The sequence below is a fragment of the Camelina sativa genome, chromosome 12 (assembly GCF_000633955.1).
Source record: "Camelina sativa cultivar DH55 chromosome 12, Cs, whole genome shotgun sequence".
NCBI classification, from domain to species: Eukaryota; Viridiplantae; Streptophyta; class Magnoliopsida; order Brassicales; family Brassicaceae; genus Camelina; species Camelina sativa.
The window spans coordinates 1,840,891-1,867,671 of NC_025696.1; the positions used below are offsets into that span (position 1 = coordinate 1,840,891).

At 35.9% G+C, this 26,781-nt stretch overlaps 6 protein-coding genes and 1 pseudogene across 7 annotated transcripts; 3 read left to right on the forward strand and 4 right to left on the reverse strand.

Annotated features, from left to right (window-relative positions):
• On the forward strand, window positions 4,913–7,265 carry LOC104729522 (epoxide hydrolase 4-like). The gene is made up of 4 exons (XM_010448469.2): window positions 4,913–5,630; window positions 6,586–6,675; window positions 6,823–6,890; window positions 7,004–7,265. The coding sequence occupies exons 1-4, from the start codon at window positions 4,980–4,982 to the stop codon at window positions 7,128–7,130; spliced, it is 936 nt and encodes a 311-aa protein (XP_010446771.1). The 5' UTR covers window positions 4,913–4,979; the 3' UTR covers window positions 7,131–7,265.
• LOC104729523 (embryonic protein DC-8-like) lies at window positions 7,263–9,192 on the reverse strand. The gene is made up of 2 exons (XM_010448470.2): window positions 8,927–9,192; window positions 7,263–8,678 (listed from the first exon to the last, which is right to left on the reverse strand). Exons 1-2 carry the CDS (start codon window positions 9,127–9,129, stop codon window positions 7,406–7,408), a joined length of 1,476 nt encoding a protein of 491 aa, XP_010446772.1. The 5' UTR covers window positions 9,130–9,192; the 3' UTR covers window positions 7,263–7,405.
• Window positions 10,652–11,402, forward strand: LOC104733116 (agamous-like MADS-box protein AGL62). Its single transcript, XM_010452728.1, has 2 exons — window positions 10,652–10,984; window positions 11,094–11,402. The coding sequence occupies exons 1-2, from the start codon at window positions 10,652–10,654 to the stop codon at window positions 11,400–11,402; spliced, it is 642 nt and encodes a 213-aa protein (XP_010451030.1).
• LOC104729524 (agamous-like MADS-box protein AGL62) lies at window positions 16,456–17,378 on the forward strand. The gene is made up of 2 exons (XM_010448473.1): window positions 16,456–16,788; window positions 16,898–17,378. Exons 1-2 carry the CDS (start codon window positions 16,456–16,458, stop codon window positions 17,312–17,314), a joined length of 750 nt encoding a protein of 249 aa, XP_010446775.1. The 3' UTR covers window positions 17,315–17,378.
• Window positions 17,506–20,472, reverse strand: LOC104729525 (ATPase family AAA domain-containing protein 3C-like). Its single transcript, XM_010448474.2, has 8 exons — window positions 20,099–20,472; window positions 19,851–19,946; window positions 19,633–19,743; window positions 19,227–19,536; window positions 19,059–19,149; window positions 18,602–18,932; window positions 18,365–18,513; window positions 17,506–18,203 (listed from the first exon to the last, which is right to left on the reverse strand). Exons 1-8 carry the CDS (start codon window positions 20,432–20,434, stop codon window positions 17,675–17,677), a joined length of 1,953 nt encoding a protein of 650 aa, XP_010446776.1. The 5' UTR covers window positions 20,435–20,472; the 3' UTR covers window positions 17,506–17,674.
• LOC104729527 (protein RADIALIS-like 3) lies at window positions 22,338–23,550 on the reverse strand. Of its 2 annotated transcripts, none has more exons than XM_010448476.2 (2): window positions 23,098–23,550; window positions 22,338–22,476 (listed from the first exon to the last, which is right to left on the reverse strand). In XM_010448476.2, exon 1 carries the CDS (start codon window positions 23,343–23,345, stop codon window positions 23,100–23,102), a length of 246 nt encoding a protein of 81 aa, XP_010446778.1. In that variant the 5' UTR covers window positions 23,346–23,550; the 3' UTR covers window positions 22,338–22,476; window positions 23,098–23,099. The 2 variants fall into 2 exon arrangements, with proteins under 2 accessions (XP_010446778.1, XP_010446777.1); XM_010448475.2 differs by having other exon boundaries at window positions 23,077–23,546.
• LOC104733118 lies at window positions 25,250–25,672 on the reverse strand (annotated as a pseudogene).

A 26,781-nucleotide genomic window follows, 5' to 3' on the forward strand; every position in this document is an offset into this window, starting at 1 on the left:
GTGATTGCATCTCTCTCTTCCCAAGTGCGTTTCAGATTTTGTGTATCTTTACACGGGAAAATATTTTCAAAGAAAGACGCATTTCTTGATTCTATTATTGTATTAACATGAATATTCGGAATATCTGATTTGTGAACCAGAAACCGATAAGCACTACTGTTGTGTGCATATCCAATAAAAATACAATCAACGGTTTTAGGTCCGACAGTAACCTTCTTTGGAGGTGGCACTGCGACTTTAGCGAGGCACCCCCACACTTTTAGGTATTTGTACGATGGTACATTTCCTTTCCAAAGTTGATAAGGCGTATCGCCGGTTGTTTTGTGCGGTATTTTATTCAGAATGAGGTTTGTGGTAAGCAAAGCTTCCCCCCACAGATTCTGTGGTAACCCCGATTCCTGCAACATTGCATTCATCATTTCTTTCAGAGTTCGGTTTTTTCGTTCCGCAACTCCGTTAGATTCCGGTGAATAGGGAGCAGTAGTTTGATGTATAATACCATTTTCTTGACAAAAGTCATTAAAAGGTCCATCATACTCGCCTCCTCTATCACTTCTTACTACCTTGATAGTTTTTGAGAGTTGATTTTCAACTTCGGTTTTATATTCTTTGAATTTCTCCAAGACCTCGTCTTTACTACGTAACAAGTAAACGTAGCAATATTTTGTACAATCATCTATGAAAGTAACAAAATACTTTTTACCGCCTCTAGATTGTACGTATTTTAAATCGCACAAATCTGTGTGTATTAATTCTAGAGGTTGGGTTGCTCTTTCAACACGAGGTGATGGTGTTTTTGTGAGTTTCGCTTGAACGCATACTTCACATTTTTCTTTGCTTATTTTGCATTTGGGGATTAGGTTCAAATTAATTAATCTTTGCATAGATTTATAATTCACATGTCCTAATCGTTCATGCCATAAATTAGAAGACTCAACCAAATAAGCAACTGAATTTTTATTCATGGAATTGTTTGAAACAGAAGTAGAAGCTACATCATTTTTCTTAAGGATTGTTGCAACACACAGCTTAACAAGTCCTCCCTTAACAAAACCTTTGCCAATAAAGACACCATTCTTCCTCAGAGTCATCTGATCGGACGCAAGGTTAGCAGCAAAGCCATGCTTGCTCAATAGGGTCCCAGAGACTAGATTCTTCCTCATGTCTGGAACATGCTTCACGTTGTGGAGCGTGACGGCCATTCCGGAAGTCATCTTCAAGACCACTTTTCCGGTTCCAACGATCTTGGAGTGAGACACATTGCCCATCATCAGATTCTCACCAGACTTGGATTTCTGATAAGTGCTGAACATGTCTCTGTGAATGCAGATGTGGGTAGTGGCTCCAGTGTCGTACCACCACTCCCTTGGGTTCTCATTGTTCATCACCACATTTGCTTCCGTGACGACCGCACACAAGTCTTCTTCAGTCAAATTGGCTTGATTTTTACCCTTGTCTTTGCTGCGACATTCAGCGCTTTTGTGACCTTTCTTGCCACAGTGGCTGCACTTTCCAGCAAACTTCTTAGCCCCACCTTGCTTCTTGAAGAACGTGGAGGACTGAGGTGCCGTCTTGCCTGGAACAGCCTTTTTTGGTGAAGCTCCTTTGTTGCCGTAGACAACCTTAGCTTTCCCTTTTCTCCTATACTCAGCCATATTAGCATTCTCATCAATGACGGACACAGCGTTGTCACGTTCAGTTGATTGGTTTTGCAGCCTTGAGATTAGGTTGAGCAAGGTGATTGGCTTCTGCTTGTGATCCAGATAGTGCTTGAAGTCGCTCCAACTTGGAGGTAGCTTCTCAATGAAGCAATTCACCGTGAAAGTCTCACATATGTTCATTCCTTCATCAGCTAACTGTTGTGCAAGCACTTGAAGCTCATGTACCTGGTCCATTATGGGCCTAGAATCCACCATATGGTAGTTGAGAAACTCCCTTGTGGCGTGTTTCCCTGAGCCCACATTGTAGACTTTGTACTTGGTTTCTAGAAGATTCCAGAGAACCTTGGAGGTTAGTGCTTTGTTAAACACCTTGAACAGCTTTTCCTCCATGTGCACAAGGATGGCATTTTTGCACAAGTAGTCCGAGTGATGCCATGCATCAACACTTGCATTCGCATGCACGTCGTTGTTATCAAGAGGCAGTAACGGAGCATCCTCGGTGAGAAACTTCTGCAGGTTGAGTGTACACAAGAAGAAGTGCATCTTTTGTTGCCACGATTCAAAGTTTGTGCCATCAAACTTGTTGGGCGTCACTGCAGAGCTCGGGATGCTCGGTTTCAGCTCGGTCGGAAGGAGAGGAGCAGGTGGTGGACCATTCCCGGGTCGGGTTGTCGACTCACGAAGTTCCTCAGCACCTCCGTTGTTGTTGTTGTTTTCAACACCGTTAGTCATCTGTTCATAAAAGACAAAAATATGTCAATATTTGTGAACAAATATAATTATTAATCAATAGTTAGCAATTAAATAATTGAATAATTAAATTAATTTAATTTGCTAAAAATTAATTATTTTCTGTAGATAGCTATTATAGTACGTTGCACTAAAGCTATCGTAGAAAAAAAAATTTTGATTGCTCGAAAAAACTGTTTCACGAAACTACCACATGCATGGTCTTCATGGAAACTGTTTTTGAAATCTCGAGAATCTTGAAGCGTTTTTGCGAAACACACCCAAAGGCCTTCACATAAAACGTTCAAACATCGCTTACACTACGGCATTAATCGTTATCAACTGTTCGCGTCGTAAGATCCGTTTTAAACTATATGTAGAAAACGAATCTTTACTTTGGGTTAAGACTGTAGGACCGCGAAAATCCAAATATGAGATAACGATTATAACACCTATGTAAAACGATAGAAGAAAGGAGTAGAAGTAGATTCTCGGAGGCGAGATACGATCTCTTTCCTTAACCCAAAGTAGCTCCCGCAGTGTGGCGGTTTAGTGAGTACATGGATCCCAGGATACAATCGAGACGAGATCGTGTCACAACACTTGACTACGGACTCAAACGAACGTTGGCGCAAACGATACACTCTTGACGATAACACTTACGTTTTTGTAGTGAGAGAAAGAGGAGTGAGAGAGAGTTGGATTTTGTTTCAGAGTGTTTTGCTTCTCCGCAAGCGTGAAGATAATGAAACGAGAGAGCTATGTATTTATATGGAGAGGAGGATGAGATGCTCTCCACAAAATCTGGGCTCGTGGACTGATATCTCGGGAAGTTGAGGAGTGGAGAGATGCGATCGAAGTCTCACACGTTGGCGAGATCTCCGGAGCGACTTATTCTTCCGTTTGAGTTGATAAGGCTTCGACTTTGTTTGTTTTAAACACAACAAACTCGATTTGACTTTGCAAATAAAATTTTGAATATTATAAGCAACATACGTAACATGAAATGTAATATAAGTTGCAAATAAATTTACTCCAAAATATTAAACCAAGTCCGGTCCATGCAACGTAATTTCCTCATCCCATAATACTAGTTATAAGCTTTCAAGCTAACCACTTTGGAGATTAATTTCTCATTCATTATAACTTCGTTTTTGACAAGTAACTACACTATGTTATAGTGCTCATTACAAGGAATCCAAAGAGTCCTTAAACCGGTCATTCCGATGACGGACGTCACCGGACAAGTCACCGGAAAGTTGGCTAAAGCCATGTTGTCAAAAGTGTAGTTCCAACATTCTATTCCATTAATTCTCTTCTTTTTTTTGGCATTTGTAGCTTTTATACTGAGAATGTGAATGTTTTGGGATTCAGATACTATCTTCACAATCACAAATGTTTGCCTTAAAACCTCTAGTTTGCGAGGTTTTGTAATATATTCGAAATGAATGTATCACAATTTTTCCCAAACTGAAATAGTTAAAATGGAACCGAATTCTCAAATGAGAAACAAAACAAATACTAGTTCGGCCAAAAAAAAGTATCTGCAGGGTGGACAAGATGGAATGTTTGTCGTGTTATGCCCAAATTGTCTTGGAAATTTGACCATCAAACGGGTCTTCGTGTGCTGCTCTCTGCTTAACACTGTTGCTGCCATCTGCATGTGACGAATAATTTATCTTTTTCATTGGTTATTGTTTTAAAAATCGTTTTAATTTTTATTTGATTGTTCATGACTTATTCAAACGGCATATGATTTATGATTTTTATTTGGGCCAAAGCCCAGTTTATCTAAATCCGATCTCAAGTCAAATGAAAATTCCAAACTTTGAACCACTTTTTCAAAAATAGAATAGACCACTGCCAGGCGCCAGATTTATATATCTACTAAAACTCAATGTTACCAAGAACGACTAATGTATGTATATACTACTACTATTACTTATCTGCTACGCAAAGATTTATTTAAGAAACTGTAAGATACCAACAGAAGTAGGATGTGTAGGTTATCCACCGGCTTTCTCCCCAACTGTAATTAGATCCAACAAACTTTTGTATTGGTCATTCACTGAAAAACAAGTTTTAAAGACATTTTGACTCTTTTCTTCTCTCAAATTTTTGATTTTTTTCCGCAAAGGCGGCGGCTTAAACCAAATATACATCATATATATCCCAATAACAGTTTTTAACTACTAAATAAATATGATAACCAAAAAAATTAAAATTTGTATTTAACCATGCATACTGAAAAGCAAAGACAAATGATGGGTAATCAAGTGATTTCGGTCTTATTAATCAGTCAATATCATATAAGGAATTCTAATGAATGTTATACATACATTTTGATAATATGACACTTTCAGTTTCTAAATTAGTGTGTTCTTCTACAAGGTGAGGAAACCAAATTTAAAAAATAAACCAAAAACAAAAGAAAACAACAGACAAAGATATATAACAACCCAACACCAAACACATTTTAATAAATTCAAATCCAAGTGCTAAGTCTATACGTTATATAATGTTACTTCCCATTTGATCTTCCCTTCAAACCTCTTAAAAAAAAAAGGCAAACACAAACATAGTTTCAAGATGGTGAACTTTGTTGAGGTACAAAAACCATTGTTATACGGTCTGATGAAACTAGCCGGCGTCGTTCCTTACAGTTTAGAGATCGAACCAGGGACCAAGATAAACTTTTGGGTCCCTAAGGAAACCCTAAAGAAGAAATCCGGTACGGGAAAACCAACCAAACCGGAGAAACCGAAAAAGCCTGCCGTCTTGTTAATCCATGGTTTCGCCGGCGAAGGGATCGTGACGTGGCAGTTCCAAGTCGGTGCACTATCCAAGAAATACTCGGTTTACATACCGGACCTCCTCTTTTTCGGTGGATCCTACTCCGAGAACCCGGACAGGTCTCCCGCGTTTCAAGCCGACTGTTTGGTCAAGGGGCTTCGTATCCTCGGCGTGGATGAGTTTGTCCCCGTAGGGTTTAGCTACGGAGGCATGGTGGCTTTTAAGATCGCTGAGGCTTACCCGGATATGGTTAGAGCAATCGTTGTGTCTGGTTCGATTCCCACAATGACCGATACCATTAATGAGTCGAGCTTGAACAGGTTAGGGTTTAGTTCTTCCACGGAACTCTTGTTACCGACTTCGGTTAAGGGACTTAAGGCTCTCTTCACCATTGCTGTGCATAAACCCTTGTGGTTCCCTAATCGTTTGTTCAAAGACTACATCGAGGTAATTAATTATTTATTACTGCCCAAATTTAATTCGATTATTTATTTTCTTTAAATAGTAGATGATAGGGGATTGCATTAACTTGATGTTCCTTAACAATTAATTGCATTTTGTAGTTTTTTTTTTCCATTATGAAAAATATATTTAGTGTCGCAACTCACAAGGTATATATTATCATATGGATCACGTTGCCAAGAAAGAGTGATTGTGAGAGTTAGGTGGCACTCGCGAAGTTTATTTGCCTCTTTCTTTCAAGTTTCAAATCTCTTTTGGCGCCTACACAAATTTCTTTCAAGTATATTTGTGGATTGATGCTGCTAATTTTATTTATCCATTATTATTCATAGATAGTAGGGTTTCGTAGATTCTTTTCAAATTTAAATATAGTGTTGGTGGGATATAAATTGGATTCTCAAATTTATAATATAAAGCTACTATTTTCTGATACCTTTAAATTTAATAAACCTCTTCAGAGAATAAACCAACTCTATTCGTGTTTATAAACTAATGCTTACTCTGTATGTCTTTAGAAACAGAGTTAAAAAATCAAAAAAAAAAAATCAGAATTACTTAATATTTTTCACGTTCCTTATAAATTCTTCATCATTTGAAAATGTGTTCGTGCTTTAGCATTCTGTTCATTCGAGCTAATTCGTTCGCTAAACATTATCTAGAATCAGTGACGAAAAAATAGAGTATACATAAATCTACATGTATTACAGGTAATATAAAAAATAATTTTTTATACAGAATATGTGGTTAGGTTAGCTATAATTTGTTCAGCTACTCTCAACTATATCTCGTATTTATATTTGGTAGCAATATTTTATTTGTCAACCGAGGATTTATTAACTAGATTTATATTACATATTTATTCATTTTAAGACTTTTGTTGGATAAAGAAGTATTTATTATGTTCTGGTTCTAAATTCTGTTTTACTGGTGAAATTGGTAGATAATGTTCAACAACAGGAAAGAAAGAGCTGAACTGTTAGAGGCTGTTGTGGTCAGCAACAAGGACGCGAAAATCCCTCTTTTCCCACGGGTACGTATGAACAAGTATCCACATCCGAAAGAATTATTATTGTCTATCGATATCACATTTACACAAACAATTCTATCAATCTTATTATTATATTACATGTGCAATTATCATTTAGACTATATAATAACATTCCATGTCTGCATGCAGAAAATACATTTCTTGTGGGGTGAAAGTGATCGAATCTTTGACCTTGAATTGGCTAAAAACATGAAAGAGTGAGTTTGAAGATCATAAAACTTTACAATTACTGCCACATGCCCACATCTGAAATGATTTTTTTTATTTCTCCTTTTTTTTCTTCTAATTTTGGTCATCGTTGATTTTTCAGACAACTAGGTGAGAAGGCATCAATAGAGAGTATAAAGAAGGCAGGCCACTTGGTACATTTGGAAAGACCTTGTGTTTACAACAGGCGTCTCAAAAAGTTTCTCGCATCCATTCACTATGAAGATTAATAATCTCTTCAGTAAATTAAATTATATTTGATCTTAATATATATGGATCATTTGTATCAAGATTGAATAAGCGTTTCTTTATATCCAGATTAAGAAACATCTCAAGTTTAAATCAGAATCTGCTTTTGAAACTAATACAAGTAACTCCATCATTCTTATATATACATATATATTACACATATATATATAAGAAAATTTATTTCACAAACGAAGATTAGATATCTAAAACCATACTTTTAACTTTTACCCTAGACGTACATATAACTTCTCCGCTTCTACAGCTCGGCACTACGGTCTCTCACATATGTACCGTACTCTCCAGCAGCATCAGAAGCCTTCTCCTTTGCACTCTCATAAGCTTCTTTTGTCTTCTCTGACATTGAATCCTTAGCTGCACCATACCTTTCCCCAACCTTACGCAAGGCCTCCTCGAATCTTTCGTCTGCTTCGCTCCTTGATCCGTATGCGTCCGCTGTTTTGTCTCTAACATCTTGAGCTTTATCTGATGCCATGTCTTTGGCATTCTTAGACCCTTCTTTGAATCTTTCGTATGATTCATCAGCATTATCTTTAGCTTCATTACTCTTATCGGTAGCCATCCTAATCACATCTTCCGCTTTGTCATAGGCAACGTCTTTTACGTGACTCGCCTTGTCATAGGCAAAGTCCTTGGCTTGACCAGCCTTTTCAGAGGCTAATCGTGCTTTGTCGTAGGCCATGTCCTTAGCTTGTTCCGCCTTGTCATAAGTTGATCTCGCTTTGTCGGTAGTCATGTCCTTAGCTTGAGCGGCCTTGTCGTAAGTCATGTCCTTAGCTTTACTAGCCTTGTCGTAGGCCATGTCTTTTGCTTGACCGGCCATTTCGTATGCTGATCCCGCCGTGTCATAGATCTTATCCTTGGCTTCACTGGCTTTGTCATATGCCATGTCTTTGGCTTGACCGGCTTTGTCGTAAGCCATGTCCTTAACTTGACCGGCCTTGTCGTAGGCCATGTCTTTTGCTTGACCGGCCATTTCGTAGGCTGATCCCGCCGTGTCATATGCCTTATCTTTGGCATGACCGGTTTTGTCATAGGCCCTGTCTTTGGCTTGACCAGAAATGTCGTAGGCTGATCCCGCCTTCTCATAAACCTTATCCTTGGCTTGACCGGCCTTGTCATAGGCCATGTCTTTAGCTTGACCGGCTTTGTCGTAGGCTGATCCCACCTTGTCGTAGGCTATGTCCTTAGCTTGACCCGCCTTGTCATATGCCATGTCTTTGGCTTGACCTGCCTTGTCGAAAGCCATGTCTTTAGCTTGACCGGCCTTGTTGTAAGCCATGTCGTTAGCTTCACCGGTCTTATTATAGGCCATATCCTTTGCATCACCAGCCTTATCATAAGCATAATGTTTTGCATTTTGAGCACTATCGTAAGCAGATCCGGCCCTGTCTGATGCAAAGTCCTTGGCGTAACCCGCATTGTCATATACGGATTCAGCCTTGTCATAAGCATAGTTCTTCGCAGATTCAGCCGCTTCTTCTGCCTCATCTTTCTTGCTTCCCAATCCTCTGTTCAACCAAAAATAAAAAATACTAAATCACTTAAATGTTCGAAATGCAAGTGAAGCGTTCACATAAATAAACGAATCATTCTGTAAAAACAAAACTCAAAACTACGTACATAATTTAGAAAAGTTTTTTTTAAAAATTATTATCGAAGACAAAAGAGATTAACTCTATATATGGTTCTATATAAAGAAACAAACACAGATCCAAAATAAAAGTATGATCACACCTAAACAAAATATTACTCTTACGTGGAGATTTTGTCTGAAACCCAACCAGTCCAAGAGGCAGTTTTGTCATGAGCGGTCTCGGCTGCGTTATCAGCATGCTCTGCTTCGCTTCTAACCATATCATCTGCCGTCTCTGTTCCCCATCCATAGCATTCATTCGGCCACATCGGCATCACCAACATCATAAGCATCATCATCATCATGACACTTCTTTTCGCCATCATTCCCAATTTTTTTTAATTTCCGATTCGTGTTTTGTATTCTGGTTCCAATCTCTATGGAGGAAGTTTATAGTAATCAGAAGAGTGAGAGAGTTGTGATCCCTTTCTTTCACTAGATAAGCGGTTAACGATAGACACGTGGGTTATTCGACGTTTACGTGGCGGTTAAAGAGGTGGGAAGTAATGTCTGACTTATTTGCCACGTGTTGATTCCTGGTTAGGGCTTGCAGTTGCAGGGTTAGTGTCTTCCCGACCCGACCCTCGTTGTCATAGCCACGTAGAGGCAGTTTCAATACTTTAAACTTAAAAGGTTTTCAGAAAACATGTTCATAACCGGTTTAGGAAACCGAAGCCAATGATCAAATGCGCCAAACATCTCGCACGAACCAACCTACACTTCACTCTCGCCACCTTTTACCAAGCCTGTGACCGCCTCTCATCCACCCGACGAACGTCATAGTCTTGTTCGTTTGGGACCGTTTGGTTTGAACAAGATGATGTGCTACATACTTTGTAACCAAGTGCAGCTATCTGGAAAACAACCCCAATAAAGAAAGAAATCTTAGGCTCTTGAATCTATTCAAAGATAATACAAAAGAACAATTGAAAGAAAACAATCTACCCTTCTATAAATCGGGACAGTTGGAACCCATCTTTTATGCCTATGAAATGTGCAATTTGATTGTAAATTGTTTTGATAAGTCCAATTGTCTGTTGCTAGAATCATGTGTACGTATTATATATTTTCTCTTCGTGATTTATTCTTTTGATACTGATGTAACAACAACAAAAGAACCAAGTAAACGTTTTATGTGAAAGAAAATGTTGATTACAAGAATCAATTACGATTGTAATTTTCAAACATATTATTGAAAAACAAAGATAGTGACAAAAATCTATAATATTTGAGTATGAATCATATCTTATTAATATTGATTTTAATAAACATAACTCACTATCATTAGGAACATTAAACTCTAGTAAATTGTATATATCTATCAAGAAATTTTAGACCCTATAACTCAAAACTAAAATTTCATTTCATTCATTTTTATTTGAATTAAAATTTGAATATGATGTGGCGAATCTTGAAATATCTCAAAAATAGATAATATTTTTTTCTGTATATAGGATACTTGTATTAGCTGTAAAAAAAGACCAAAAATGGCTCTAAATAAATTGGTCCCCAGTATATAATATGTGTTTATAAAACAGCTCATAAATAATTTATTGTGTCTCTGATGGGAGAGTTAATGCATACACATTTGTCAAACTAATATAGAGATATTGCATTTAAATTACCATGAATGTCTATCCTTAAGAAATTTTAGAGATAAGTATGGAATATTCTTCAAATGGGAAAATTCAATTTTGATAAAAATAATGGTTGGTAGAAAAAATAGTACTTAGAATGGCTTATAATGATAAATGGTTGTGTAATACACGCCTGTATAAATAAAAAGAAGTTGTTCTACTCTCAAGCAACATCAGCTTTGTCTCTTGTTTATCCAAAGCTTTTGAGAAAATGGTGAAAAGTAACAAAGGTCGTCAAAAGATAGAGATGAAAAAAATGAGAAAAGAGAAGAACCTTCAAGTGACTTTCTCGAAAAGAAAGTTTGGTCTTTTCAAGAAAGCTAGTGAGCTTTGCACTTTGTGTGGTGCACAGATTTTGATGATTGTGTTCTCTCCTGCTGGGAAAGTGTTTTCTTTTGGCCATCCTAGTGTTAGAGAACTAATCTATCGTTTCCAAAACTTTAACCATAATTCTCTCATTCCCCACCAACCAAACAACAACCTGGAGCTTGCTGAATCTCGTCCGGATACAAATGTCCAATACCTCAACGAGATGCTCACTCATGTAAAACATCATTATATTTTTTCTTGTTTTAAATGTTCATATGCGCATAAACCATGTATATCTCTTTTCTTATTTCACAAAATTAAATGATTGAATCTCATCATTGCAGATGCTGGTCAAACAGGAAAAGGCGGAAGATACTAGAATGACATTAGACAGGGTGAAACAATCAAGAGAACAAAGAGGAATCCGCTGGTATGAAAAAGATGTGAAAGAACTCGACGTGACCGAAACCGACAATCTGATTGGTGCTCTTCAAGATGTAAGGAAGAAGTTGGTAAGTGACATGTCTCACGATTCTCAATTAAATGTTTCTCATCAGAATTACATGGGAGAAAATGCTGTCTTTGGTGGTGGTGGTAATGTTGATGTTGGCGGCATTGATCTGTTTAATCCAATCATGGGTTTTCCTAACTAGAGTCTGAGGCTAGAAGAGCAGCTATGATATTGAAATCATCCTAATCAATATTTTCAGTCATTTTGGCTATGGTTACTGTTAGGATTGTTCTTGTGTTGTAAGACTTGAGTTTGTTTTTCCTTTCATTTTCCTTTCATTTTGGTCAGTATGTTTGCTTCTTCTCTTCATCGTCGTCTATTTTGTTCTTTTGCGTGTTTGGATTGTATTGGGCTAGCCACCCACGGTTTAATCAGACATTTTATTTTGCAATTCCAGTTTGATGTTACATCATTGTGAGATCAAACAAGATTTACAAATGAATTCTTAACAAACGCACAATGAATCAGTAAAAGAATCAGATTTCTTATTTTTGAATAAGTAAATGACATAGTATAATCAAACATGCAAATGACTAAGAAGAGAAGAGTAATGGTTGAAAACCTTCAGAAGCAAGCCTATGCCTTTGGTGATATATGTTCTTCAACTTTATATCCAACAATCTCTTCAAAAAGCTGTGAATCCAAAACACAATCCTTTCGTCTGTATACTCCAGCTAGTACTCCAACCACAAGCTTTGCAATCTCACGGCCAGAGAACCCTTCCGTCTTCTTTGCAGCCTCAGATATCACTTCATCAGTTAAGTCTGCGTTAACCGTAATCTTCTGTGACAGCTTCTTAAACAAATGACTCCATTTGTGTTTTGTGTCTTTGTCGTTGTCACTATTCTTTAGATATTTGTTGACTTAGAGATTGAGAAGCTTGAAACGTTCTTCTTCCCCTGGAAGTGGGAACTCAATGACTTCATCAATCCTGTCGCCACCACTGAACAAGCCTGTGACCGCCTCTTATCCACCGACGAACGTCATAGCCTTGTTTGTTTGGGACCGTTTGGTTTGAACCAGATGATGTGCTACAGACTTGTAGCCAAGTGCAGCTATCTGGAAAACAACCCCAATAAAGAAAGAAATCTTATTAAGATCTTGAATCTATTCAAAGATAATACAAAAGATCAATTGAAAGAAAACAATCTACCCATCTATAAATCGGGACAGTTGGAATCCATCCTTTATTATTCCGACACAAACTGCAGTTGCAAATCCCGCGACAAACAGGTAAAACAGGTCAAAGTCTGCATTCTCCAGAGCTTCCAGCACATGTTCACCATATATGTTCATCAAAAACAGTTAAAATACATTCACCACCAATAACAGTAAAACTCCACTGCTAGCAACCATATAGCATCCAACCTCATGAACAAACAATCTCCACAGAATTGTCCTTGAACCATGTTTCATTCACTGCTCTCTGTACGATGTCCCATCGTTTTTCTGCCTGTAACGCGCACACATAGAACACACACACACATACTAAAGCATTGAGCAAACCACGTTTCACAGTATTTGCAACTTGTAATACCACAAATGGGTGTTTGTTCTTTACCTGCACTAGTGACAAGTCTTACCCTTAAAACAGATCATAAATCTGTTTCCCATCCTTATCATAGCCATCAACAAAACAAGTCCAACTTCGTTATGTATTCCCAAGAAGCTTTTCATGTTCCTCAGTATAAATCTCAGGCCTTGCCCCTTCACCAATCACCATATTCCCTCGTTCTGTAACAACAATCATAAAAGAAGAAACAAATCATAAACCCTATTACCCTAAATTTAAACTAAAAAAAAAACCATAATTTCTACTCAAAACCCTATATTCCACCAGAAATATTTCTACTTTAAACTGAAACAAATCTATTCATAAACTCTAATTACAACTCAAAAACTCTAATTTCTACTCAAAAACCTCAATTTTCCAAAAAATATCTCTTTTAAGCTGTTTCATAAACTGATGACTCAAACCCGTGTTTCGAACTTTTATCTTATTCGATTGTTTCACCTGTCATGTCTTCTTCTTCTTCAAACCTTTGGCCATCGACATGAATCTCGAGGGAGACGAATCGAACAATAACAAAACAAATAAAATAAAAGTTTCTTTCTTTTTCCAGCCAATCACAGGTTGACACGCACAGGTTTCTAAAGAAATCTAAAACATCTAATTTAACGATCGATGCTTAGTAAAATTAAGTTTTTAACATTATATTTATTCTATTTTATTATTGGCAAATTTATAAGAAACTTGCTAGATAGGATGGAGGTGGTCTTACAAACTAATCAAATTGCACATTACGTACGCATGCAATTTGATTGTAAATTGTTTTCATAAGTCCAATTGACTGTTGCTAGAATCGTGTGTATTATATATTTTCTCTTCGTGATTTATTATTATTTTGGTAACTGATGTAACAACAACAAAAGAACCAAGTAACGTTTTTTTTTTTTTTTTGACAATAGAACCAAGTAACGTTTTATGTGAAAGAAAATGTTTATTACAAGAATCAATTATGAATCTATGATTGTAATCTTCAAACATCTTATTTGAAAACAAAGATAGTGACAAAAATTGTTGATGTAAGGAATCAACAATATAAATAGTACGGATGTTTTGGTGGATTGAATCGGAACTGGTCTTTTTATTAACGTAGAACTCAAGAAAGAGTTTACAAAAAATGACAATCAAAGCACTAAGCACAGTTAATAAGAGAATTAATTGCTCTTGTCTCTCTGATTACCCAAATTTCAGATCATGTATATGATAGTGACATATGGTATTTATAGTGGGCAACGACAGACCTATGAAAGAGGAAAATGGGTCACCTGACCTGGGTAAATTAATTAAATAGTTATTTTTACATGTATTTTTATAAAGTTTCAGTAGCACAGATGGTAAATTCTATAGTGATCCCCAAACCCGAGTTCAAACCACCAATATGACACAAATAATTTTTTTGTTCTATAATTGACCTTCCTAAATTTTTTCCCTGGGTCTGTCACTGATAGTGGACCATTGACCTAGAGGGGGGTATTCAACTTAGATTTATAAAGATTTGGTAGGATTTTAACATTTTAGGATTTTGGAAGATTTAGGTGAGTTTTTAGGAGATTTTATTGTGTTTTAGAGTTTTCATATTTTTAAAAAGGAAATGAAATGTGATTCTATGAGATTTGATTGTAAAACTTTGATTTTAACATATTTTACATCTCAAATATATTTTTGTTTCTTAAAAATATAACAACATTTGCATCTTCTTAAGAACGTAACAACACATATATATTCATTAACCGGATTCAAGAGTCTCCTCTGTTCTTTAACTGGAAAAGGCAGCCTCCACCGCAGCAACAATAGTCATAAATCATTTTTGATTTTTCAGGTTCACCGTTGGCTGTTGAACCTCCTCGCCAATTGCTGCCTCCACCGCAGCAGCAGCAACAACACAGTCACAAACGCAGCAACAACAACAGTCACAATAGCAGCAACCACATTCATAACGACAGCAGCAGACGATTTCACAACCGCAGCCCAAGGATGAACCTCTTGACCACCTCCAGCTTGTAGTTCTTGCTCTTGATCTCTAAGTGCAACTATGTAGTCACATGTACTGATTCCCTGATAGAGAAAATTTGCTTCGGTTAAGTCGCATAACTAATTGAAGAAAGTTTTGGCATGTCTTTGAGCATTAGACTGGTTTCTTCGGAGTTAACATAGTACCAGCTCAAAAATCCCAGTTGACCATTGCAATTTACACCAAACTTGTTGTGAACTCACTCTTTGTTTCATTAACCAAAGGAAGAATTATTCACAGCATTTCACGACATGTTGAAAAGAAAGGAACCTCCTTTTGTCATGAAAGAGGAAGAATTATTCACAAGATTCTTCATCAGAATCGGTTCTAACATAGTGCGGCTAACCAAAGGAAGAATTATTCAAAAGATTTTTTCAGGAAGTCGTGAAAGATCAAAACGGTGATGTCCTTATAATACCATGTAGTGATGATCAAAACGGTCCACACATTTGTCACAAACCCTCCTGCACTGCTTGCTGTCGTAGAGTTTTTTTTTTTTTTTTTGAAGTCTTTTAAAATTCTACTTTAAAATGTATGATTTTGAGATGGTATTTTTTAACTAGAAAACAAAGAAAAGTCTTATAGAATCATTCAAAATCTCAATTTTTAAAAAGTTGTGATATTTTGAATAACAGTATATTTCAAATAAGTTTTATAAATAACTGATTGAATAACAAGAGATTTTAGATTATTTTTAATGATTTTACATAAATCCAAGTTGAATAACAAAGGATTTTAATAGATTTTTAAAAATCATCAATTGAATAACAAGTGATTTTAAGAATACTCTAGAATCTTCTAAAATATTAGTTGAATACTCCCCTCCTAGAGTTCCTTCTGTCCCTTCTGCAAATGACGATTTTGTCCCTGCGGCCGGATGAGCTAAATCCATTACTTCAGACCCTAAAATCTTGAGAATTTTTTGTTTGGGTCTCTTTAGATGTTGGGGACAAAGCCCATATGCAACAAAAATCTACAATACTTGAGTATAAATCATTTTATTTATATCTTAAAAATGTTGATTTTGATAAACATAACTCACTATCATTAGGAACATTAAACTCTCTAGTAAATTGTATATATCTTATCTTGAAAATTTTAGGCCCCCATAACTCAAAATTAAAATTTTATTTCATCCATTTTTATTTGAATTAAAATTTGAATATGATGTGGCGATACTTGAAATGTCTCAAAAATATATAATATTTTTTTCTGTATATAGGATACTTGTATTAGCTGTAAAAAAGACCAAAAATGGCTCTAATTAAACTGTTCCCCAGTATATAATAGGTGTTTATAAAACAGCTCATAAGTAAATTAATTGTGTCTCTGAAGGGGGAGTTAATGCATACATTTGTCAAACTAATACAATGATATTGCATTTAAACCACCATGAATGTTTATCCTTAAGAAATTTAAGAGATAAGTATGAAATATTCCTCAAATGGGAAAATCCAATTTTGATAAAAATAAGGGTTGGTGGAAAAAAAATACTTAGAATGGCTTATAATGATAAATTATTCCATGTGTAATACACGTCTGTATATATAAAAAGATGTTGTTCTACTCTTAAACATCAGCAACTTTGTCTCTTGCTTATCCAAAGGTTTTGAGAAAATGGTGAGAAGTAACAAAGGTCGTCAAAAGATAGAGATAAAAAAAATGAGAAACGAGAACAACCTTCAAGTGACTTTCTCGAAAAGAAGGTTTGGTCTTTTCAAAAAAGCTAGTGAGCTTTGCACTTTGTGTGGTGCACAGATTTTGATGATTGTGTTCTCTCCCGGTGGAAAAGTGTTTTCTTTTGGCCATCCTAGTGTTAGAGAACTAATCTATCGTTTCCAAAATTTTCACCACAATTCTCTCATTCCCCACCAACCAAACAACAACCTACAGCTTGTTGAATCTCGTCCGGCTAGAAATGTCCAATACCTCAACGAGATGCTCACTCATGTAAAACATAATTATATTTTTTATTGTTTTAAATGTTCATATCCGTATGAACCATATATATCTCTTTTCTTATTTAACAAAATTAAATGATTGAATCTCATCATTGCAGATGCTGGCCAAACAGGAAAAAGCGAAACATAATAGAATGACATTGGACAGGGTGAAACAATCAAGAGAACAAAGAGGAATCCGCTGGTATGAAAAAGATGTGAAAGAACTCGACTTGACCGAAACCGACAATCTGATTGGTGCTCTTCAAGATGTAAGGACGAAGTTGGTAAGTGGCATGTCTCACGATTCTCAATTAAATGTTTCTCATCAGAATTACATGGGAGAAACTGCTGTCTTTGGTGGTGGTGGTAATGTTGATGTTGGCGGCATTGATTTGTTTGATCAAAGAATGAATACATTCAACTATAATCCAATCATGGGTTTTCCTAACCAGACACCATTGGTTGGATACAACAACGATGGAGTTAGTTACAACATGAACTACATGTCAAGTTACAACTTCAACGAGCGCTAGAGTCTGAGGCTAGAAGAGCAGCTGCATCCTAATCAATATTTTCAGTCATTTTGGCTATGGTTACTGTTAGGATTGTTTTTGTGTTGTGAGACTTGAGTTTGTTTTTCCTTTCATTTTCCTTTCATTTTGGTCAGTATGTTTGCTTCTTCTCTTCATCGTCGTGTTTGGATTGTATTGGGCTAGCCACCCGCGGTTTAATCATACATTTTATTTTGCAATTCCAGTTTGACGTTACATCATTGTGAGATCAAACAAGATTTACAAATGAATTCTTAACAAACGCACAATAAATCAGTAAAAGAATCAAATTTCTTATTTTTGAATAAGTAAATGACATAGTATAATCAAAGATGCAAATGACTAAGAAGAGAAGAGTAATGGTTGAAAACCTTCAGAAGCAAGCCTATGCCTTTGGTGATGTTCTTCAACTTTATATCCAACAATCTCTTCAAAAAGCTGTGAATCCAAAACACAATCCTTTCGTCCGTATACACCAGCTTGTACTCCAGCCACAAGCTTTGCAATCTCACGGCCAGAGAACCCTTCCGTCTTCTTTGCAGCCTCAGATATCACTTGATCAGTTAAGTCGGCGCTAACTGTAATCTTCTGTGACAGCTTCTTAAACAAATGACTCCATTTGTGTTTTGTGTCGTTCTCACTATTCTTTAGATATTTGTTAACATAGAGATTGAGAAGCTTGAAACGTTCTTCTTCCCCTGGAAGTGGGAACTCAATGACTTCATCAATCCTGTCTGTAACCGCACTATCGAGATCTCCAGGCCTGTTTGTAGCTAAGACAAGAACAATGTCCCGAGACTGATCACCAGTTCGGAAGAGCAACGCGTTCAGAGCACTACGTTGAGCCTCACTCATGTAAGTGCTGTTACGCCTGCAAGAAAAGTATCATCTTTCTTTAATCCCAGAGAAAAAGTTACAATCTTTTTGTCATTTTACTACTGTCAGAAATCTAATATACTAGTTCTGACATAAGTAAACGATCCAAACTGGATTGTCAAAAGGGTTATAGAAACTTAAAGAGGGAGATCTTACTCGCATAAAAAAGCATCGGCTTCATCAATGAAAAGAAGTAAACCTTTGTTTGATTTCTTAGCCCAATCAAATATCTGATGGATTTTAGTAACAGCTTGTGATCCCAAGGGAGCAACATCTCCTCCTGTCATCATAGCATAATCCAGACCCTGCAGAATAATAATTGTATCTAAGAGAACTCATAAAGGCTTGGATTAACAAAGCTAGTAGTAGCACATAGTTTTGATAATAACTCACAGATTTCCGAGCTATTTCCCTTGCCACCATAGTTTTACCAGTACCAGGAGGTCCATAAAACATCATGTTGCGGAATGGTGCTTGATGTGTTTTGGTATTTGATGTAGCTCTAGCGAGTCGCTCGATTCGCGTCTTTAAAGAAGGATGGAGAACGACATTATCAAGCGGCTTTTTCCCTTGTGCTACAGATGCTGCTGCTGTTCCCGAGATTCTGTTCTTGAATTGAGACATTCGGCCTGACCAAGGAAATCTACCCATGGAAGATTCTCGAATAAGTGATGGTTGTCCAAGCATCCTATTAATATAACCCCATGTAACTCTAGCTCCTTCACTGTTAAACACAAAAGAAACATGAGAAAAATGATAAAAAAAAGAATCTAAGATCACTCAAGTCAAATCAGACTGGTTCAGAAAATGCCATAATACTCAATAGCTTATTTAGTTCGGAGATGCATACCGAGTTGTGTAAACTCCTGCAGCTAATGCAGTAGCTCCTCCAACAGTCATAATCAGCTTATTCCTATCGGTTAATAAGGTCCTAAACCCGCCTGCCAATATCAGACAGAAGTAAGCTAAAGGCAATGTGATAGCAAGAAGATATAACTTTCTTGATTGATCAGTTTACCTTCAATGTGACTGAACATTGTGTTGATTGCAGCAAGCCACTTCTCCCTTTCACCATTTATCCTCTCCATAAGCAATCTTCTGTTTTGCTCTTCAGTAAGTTTGGCTTCATGACCTCGACCTTCAGCTTCAGCCATGGCCTTGACACGAATCGTCTCTCGCTCAAGTTCAGCTCTCTCTTTCTCAGTTTGGCGATGCTGAGCTTGGATCTGTTCTTCTGTGGCGATTCTTGTTCTCTCTTTCCTAATAGAGGACTCCTCTTGCATCTTAACCAATTCCACATTATGATGTCTCTGAGCTTCATGATCTGTCTGCATTACTCCCAAACCAAAAAACATTTGTCAGACTTTATACTTCAGAAACATTATCCCATCAACGAGAACACATAAAAAAAGAGAGTAACTAACCTGTTGTCTCTTTCTTGCCAATTCATCCTCATACCGAAGACTCTGTGCTTTGGTTTGCGCATGTGTCTGCAAAAGATTTCTCTGGTCCTCAGCCAATTTCCGCTGTCTCTCCTGCCCGTTTCAAGTGCCCCATAAAACAGATTACTGCATTAAGTCTTATGATCCCCTGTTTAAAAGTGGCAGCAAAATGATAAAGTGGCAGCAAAATAATTACTCACAATATCAGTGTGTGCTTGAACAGCTTCGTACTGAGATTTCTCAGCCGCTAGTTCAGCTAAACGAGTTTTCTCCTGCTTCCTCATGAGATCAAACACCTGAATGAAAAAAAAGCAAGAACCCAATTCTGTAATCACATAAAGACACATACATCTCCACAAATCAAAATCCAATTTTTAAGTTAAAATTCCCCTTTTTAATAAACCCTAATTTCAATCAGAACTTGGTAAATAGATATAGGACAAGTCACCTGTTTGGAAAGGGGAGAGCTATTGATATCTCTAAGAGCTTTAGCAGCTCTCTCAAGGGCCTCAGGATCAAAACCAGATCCTTTGGGCTCATCAGGCTCTGCTTTATTAGACTTACTAGAGTCCGACGACGATTGATTCGCCGGAGAATCTGACGGAGGTGGAGATGGAGAAGAAGAATAGAAAGGAAACCAGGATCGAGAATCAGCGTAAGCACGGTTCTGAGACAATGACATTGAAGTGAACGCAGCAGCTATCGCCGCCGCGGAACATAATCTAGAAGCAGCCATGGATTTTTGACGGTGGATGATGGTTGATTTCTTGGTTTTGCCGACCATAAACCCACGGTGGCTGAGATTTTAGGGCTTAAACGGTATTTTTTTAGAGACATAATAAAATAAAAAATGACAAAAAAATCTCCTTTTGCTTGGAGAATAATCAAATACAGATGTGGGCCTAAAATGCCCATTATTGGGATATGTTAAATACAGATGTGGGCCTAAATTTTATTGTGGCCCGTTATTGGGATATGTTCTAAACGTAGCGGTAAAGAGATGAAAATTACTGTGTAAAAAAAAAAGTAAATGTATTTAAAACAGGTTTGAAATTTGCTAAGTTTTGCTAAGATACCGTGTGTTTCTATTGTTCTTCAAATAAATTATTTTAAGTATAAGAAATTATTCCACAATCCACATTGAGATTAGTAAAACTACTAAATACTGAAGTTAGTTTTCGTATATTCTCGATGGAATATAAAAAAAAAAAACAAAAACACAACATTTGAGCTTAGTGGATTATAAGGATTATTCGAACGTACGTACTAGCAAATTTAAAAAGTTTTAAAACTATTGGCTATTATAGGAGTACTAATTTAAGCACGAATAGAATCCACTTTTAATTATAAAATCTAATTTAACATAACCAGCTTTTTGTAATTGTAATTTTATGCATTGAATTTACGATAGTTCGAAGTTATAAGAAAAGTTCACAACCGTCATTTTAGAATAGTACTTCTAGTTACGATTTTAAACGTACTGTATATAAAACACCTTAGAGTTTCTTTTATTTTCCAATTTCTTTTGTTTTAAAATAACATCTCTTATAGTTACTAAATTCCAATTTTTTGTTCTTCATTATGGTTCGTATATATATGGGTCGCACATTTGTGCTAGGAATATATACAAGACATGTGCTTTTAAAATATTACAGAATAATGTCTCTCTTTTTCAAGAAAAAAAAAACATTATACTTGTCTTTTTCTTTCTCTTAGATTTGAAATTATTAATATTGAACTGTATAATTCCAATTCTCCGTCATGGTTCGTATATGGGTCGCAATTTTGCGACGTGGAATATACAAGGCATGTGCTCTAAAAATATTACCGAATCAGCTATATATATATATATATATATATATATATATCCCTCCTTATTTTTATTTTTGTAGAAAAGTAAATTTGTATATCACTTGTATTTTGTGTTGGCACAAAACGAATAATACTCGAGATGAATCAAATTTGACACAAATGTATAGATCAATAGAGGGACCTCTCATTTTGACTTTTAATCTTATCATTTTTTGTTACTATGAGTTTTTTAATACTAAAATTAAAAAGTCAAGATGAGAGAAAGTCTACACTCTTTTAATTCTTAGTACTACTATTTGTGTTCACCAAAGCAATTAAAAACGAAATCATCAAGCTATAATACTTATGACAACAACAGTTACAGAAGTATATAAATCATATCATATAATATAATGCCTTGAACCTCTGTGAATGATATATTTCTAATAATTATATCACCACTGTCATCAAAATTTAGCCCGTTGGTATACAAATAACATTCCATGCAAAAAGTTTCGCCCCAATAAGGACACGTGCATCTCACGAGAACCAAACAACTCAATAATGATTGATCCGCCAAAACAAAGTAATAACAATCATCTTCTCAATTTCTTCTTCTTTTATTTACCGTCATCATCATCATCGATGATCTCTTAATTTATTTGTAAGCGTGCCCTACCGTATGGTCTGTCACAATGTTCATGGAAATTGTCATCACTCATCAGGCTAACGCGCCAAATAACGAGGTGAGTGCAAAAGTGAACCAAAACATGTTCTCAATCGTTTTCTCAGGGGTTTTATAATCGTCCGATCTTTATTTTATTTTTATTGGCTTTTAATGATTATGTGTAAGAAGAATGGATATAGGATTCGAGGCGAGTTAGTTTGTCCGAGTCTTACATGAAACGCACACTGATTGATTTAGATTAGCACGGAAGTAGAGGATTCTTACATATAATCGTAACACCAAAATAAGTAAATAACATTTTAAATATCTTTGCTTTGATAAAATATCTTTGTCGACTTCAGAAGACCCTGCAAGACATTGAAAAGCCAGAGATGAGTTTAGTTCTTCAAAAAAGACTAGAAATAGGTAAGACTATTTTATCAATGCTTTGATACAATACTAAACTTAATTAAGCTAGCTATACTCTAAAGACTCTAAACTATAAATAAAAAGAGAAAAGGGATTACACTATTTATATGTATATGTGGACTAGTTTTTGCAATGGTAAAGACAAGAGACATAGAACATGCTATCATTATGTGGGACTTTAATTTTTCTTGGCTAGAAGACAGATAAGACGATGGTTGAAAGCTTATCATCAGGAAATAGCATTTTTGGTTGTATAGATATAAATATAAGAGATAATGGCTTATGATAAAAAAAATTCAAGAACTCGACAAAACTAACTTTTGTATTCTCTGTTACTAGATTGCTTTTGGCCCCACAGTTAAGAGGTTGGGACAGTTCACAGATATTGGAAATGGTGGTGTTTACTATATAGATCATTTAAGCTAGATTTATTTTTCTCTTTTTTTTTTCTGTTCTGGTGAAACAAGACGACATGTACGCATATAAGAAACTGGAGGCTGCGTGTCTATTACGAATGCTTTCTTATGCATAATGTTTACCTTTTAGAGTTCCTTACATACTTTCAGTGGTTGTATCCATTTGACTGGTAATTGGGATCCGGATAACGCCCTGAATCAATGTCATTGACATCCCTAATGAGGAGCTCATAGTGTCGCCTTACTTCTTCAGCTGATTTACTACCTACTGCTCTGGCAACGTTATGCCAACGGTCAGGAGTGTCTTGGTCATATTTAGCCAGTGCCCTTTCAAACAGTTTATTCTCCTTACGTGTCCAAGTAGCGTTAGAGCTCGTGGAACTGGAAGCCATTTCACAAATAAGTATGTATATCGGGGGTACGTAGAAGATTGAAAAGAGCCTTTTAAATGGATCTCTGGTTTCTTGGGAGGGAGAAAAAGAAGGAAGATGTATGTATGACTTGAGAAAAAGGAGTTGATTTGGTTAGCTAAGAGAAGGAGGAGCTCCTTATAAGTAGGAGGAAAAAAGCATGGTGTGGGGTTAAGCCAGTTGGAAGAATATATACTTCAAGAGTGACTATTTCTTTTAGTAACCACATAAAGTCTTAGCAAAAGGTACACAATTGTGAGACAATCCAATGAAACCTGATATATATTTCTTTTAGCAACCACATAAAGTCTTAGAGAAGGTACACAATTGTGAAACAATCCAATGAAACCTGATATATATTTCTTGACCTTGCAATTGGGAAATTTAAATGGTTCTTTCTACTCTTTCTTTTCTTGCTACTATTCGTACAGTAAACGACGAAGGCAGTAACCATTTACCTTACAGTAACCATTTACCTTACCTCTTAATTGAGGCACGGCTAGCTTTGTAGAGATCTTTTCAACACTAGATTGTAGTATCCGATGCTTATTTTAAACACATGAGATTGTTAGATCATGTTTGATGCTTCTTGTGATCTCCATCCATTTTGATTGGAAATCTCTATTTATGATAGGTTAGTGATGATATGTCTTGTCGTAGATACCATACATGTCCAAGTCATTTGGTAATGTTATAAAAAGAAAACACAACCCCACTTCATCGATTCTTGCCATTCTCGTTGTTATGGCTCTTATATCAAATTTGGTAATATTGTAATCATCCGAGTGATCTCTTTGGTTACATTCGGCTTGTGTTGAGCATCTGTTGACAAGGATGGAAACTAGTGCATGCAACCCTTATTAGTGAATATATCAAAACCCTTTATATGTCCTCTTGATGCTCTTTTTTGTTTGATAGTACTATATCTTGATACTCTTTAATTGCTTAATTAGCTTTAAATTCTACCCCCTCAAATGAGAAGAAAAATATCAAAGTATTACGAAGAAGTGCTTTTGGCTTAATAGTTAGAAATGGCCTCCAAAACATGTTCCTCCCTGGACCGCGTGACCACAAAAACATGCTTTGTCAACCTTAAGAACCGAACCTTGTTAGGTTATAGTATATTGATTTCGTCATCAAACCAGTCGTCAATCGTTATCTTTTATATGTATAGGAATCTTTGCTTTGTCCTTCTTTTCTTAAACGGGTTAAGAAGATTGGTTGATTTAATTAAACCTTAGTAAACTTGAGCAACTACTTTTCTTGCACACCATTCCTTTAGAAAGATTTCCTGCGTTTGGCGCATGCATACAAAATTTTACGTGGATATAAAACTGTAAAGCGTGGATTTAAAATAAAGAATTGTTCTAGCTATTATATTTGATAATGTTTTTTCTCTTTTTTTTTTTTTATTATTAAGAGGTTCCGGACCTAGACCCGTACATTCTTTCGGGCCAGAGACCATAACATTTTATATGGTCTATTTCTAAGCACCGTCCCTCGAACCAGCGACCTCTAAACTTTGCCAAAGAGTCTTTACCTTGACAATGTTTTTTAATGACTAATGTATGTGTTCGTAAAATTATATGTGCTTCATATATACTTTATACGATATTCTTATGTTATATGTGAACATGATAAGATAATCAACGAGAAAAATAGTTCTCTATAAATTCATATTTTTACATATCACTCCTGCACTCCAACACAATTTTTACTAGTTCATAGATTTATTTTCTCTTCGTTTTTTTTTATTCATGCATTACTGAACTGGAGTTACTATATGCATGCATTATACAACCATGCACGAGAAGGGAAGAGAGCAAAATAAATAATAAAAAGACAGTACCTTTTCGAGGATATTCAGGTGTTCTTATTTATTTTTCTCACTTATTTAACATTGAGTGGGTAACACAAGTGGACGAATTCCAAATCTTGTGAAGATCTCGTCGATGAATCTTATCGACGACATCTGCGCCTTTCTTACGCTTCTTCTGCTCCTTTGTTTTGGACATTGTTTAACCTCTCCGATTCCTCTCCACTCGGTGTGTTCTTTTTTTTGTACTTAATATTTATTATAAGATTTATTATAAGAAATATTTATGTATTATAATAACAAAAAAAGATGAAGATATGGACTGTATTTCTTCTCCCAAAAAAGTTATAAAATATCAGCTCTCGTAACACTCTTTGGTCTCTATTCTAAGCTTTCTGATAAAACATTCTTTTGGCAGATACTCATCTCCTTTCAACTTCACTTGCCCACTCAACAACTTGTCCTCTTGGAATATTTTTTTGGACTCTTCCATTTGGATCCGTACCTTCACATCTACGCTTCATTGCTTAAGGTAAGCACTCATATATATTAATTAATTACTCTTCCATTACGAACGCTATAACTATTTCGCTACAATAAGTTGTTTTCATGTCCGGTTTTGTCTAGTCATGTGATTCCTTATAGCCAATTTGTCCCCATAATACGTAGAGTTTACAAGCTGAATCGGTTTGGTTATGTTAGACAGTAGAATTAGTGTTATATGAGTTGAACCGGTTTAAAATAATTATAATTAATTTAATTTGGTATAGTCTTAAAACATATACTTTGGCTCGCAGGTTTGTAATAATCATGTTTTTTTTTTTTTGCCAACAAAATATCATGATTTTGTGTAGACTTAATTAAGAGAGTAACCGGGTCGGTATATATGCTGATCAAGTAAAATCAAACAAGAAAGTGAGCTGATCAGTTTGATACTTGCTTCTTTCAATTAATTTTTAGAATGATTTTGCTATGAGAACAGGCAATGTGGTTTCAGGTTTCAAGTCACAAAACTAATTAGTTCTTAATTGCATTTTATGTATAATGTGTGTGGGGTTACTAACAGTATATATAGATTACTATATGGACTAATAGTAAAATTTCGTAGCTTATGAAGGTACTAATAAATATTGTTTGTTGTCTCAGTCCGTAGGGGGGGACAAATTCTCTTTTCTTCTTTCTGTGATTCGATTTCGATCTTACCTGATCCCTTTGAAGTGGACCATATTTGACGTTTCGAAGATGCTCCCTCGTAAAAGCTCTCATGTATCTAACATCTTTTTAACCACTTTGTATTGTGTTACTTCTTTTAGTGGTTAAAATATTAAAAAATTCTCATGGTGGCATTATTATGAGGGCTCAAATTAAATGCAAATCGAATTTTTATTATTTAATTACCATGTTTATGTTCCCGAACCCGAATCCACATATTTTGATGTCATCATACACATTTTTTGGGATAAAATGTACTACTACTAAAAAGAAAAATCGTTTATTTTGCCTCCTGACACAGCACGGAATTGTCCGGAGACGACTATTTTGGCTGCAATATTGTAAGTAAAAGTAAAAGCCGCCAATCAGTTTGAATTCACGAAAAAAAAA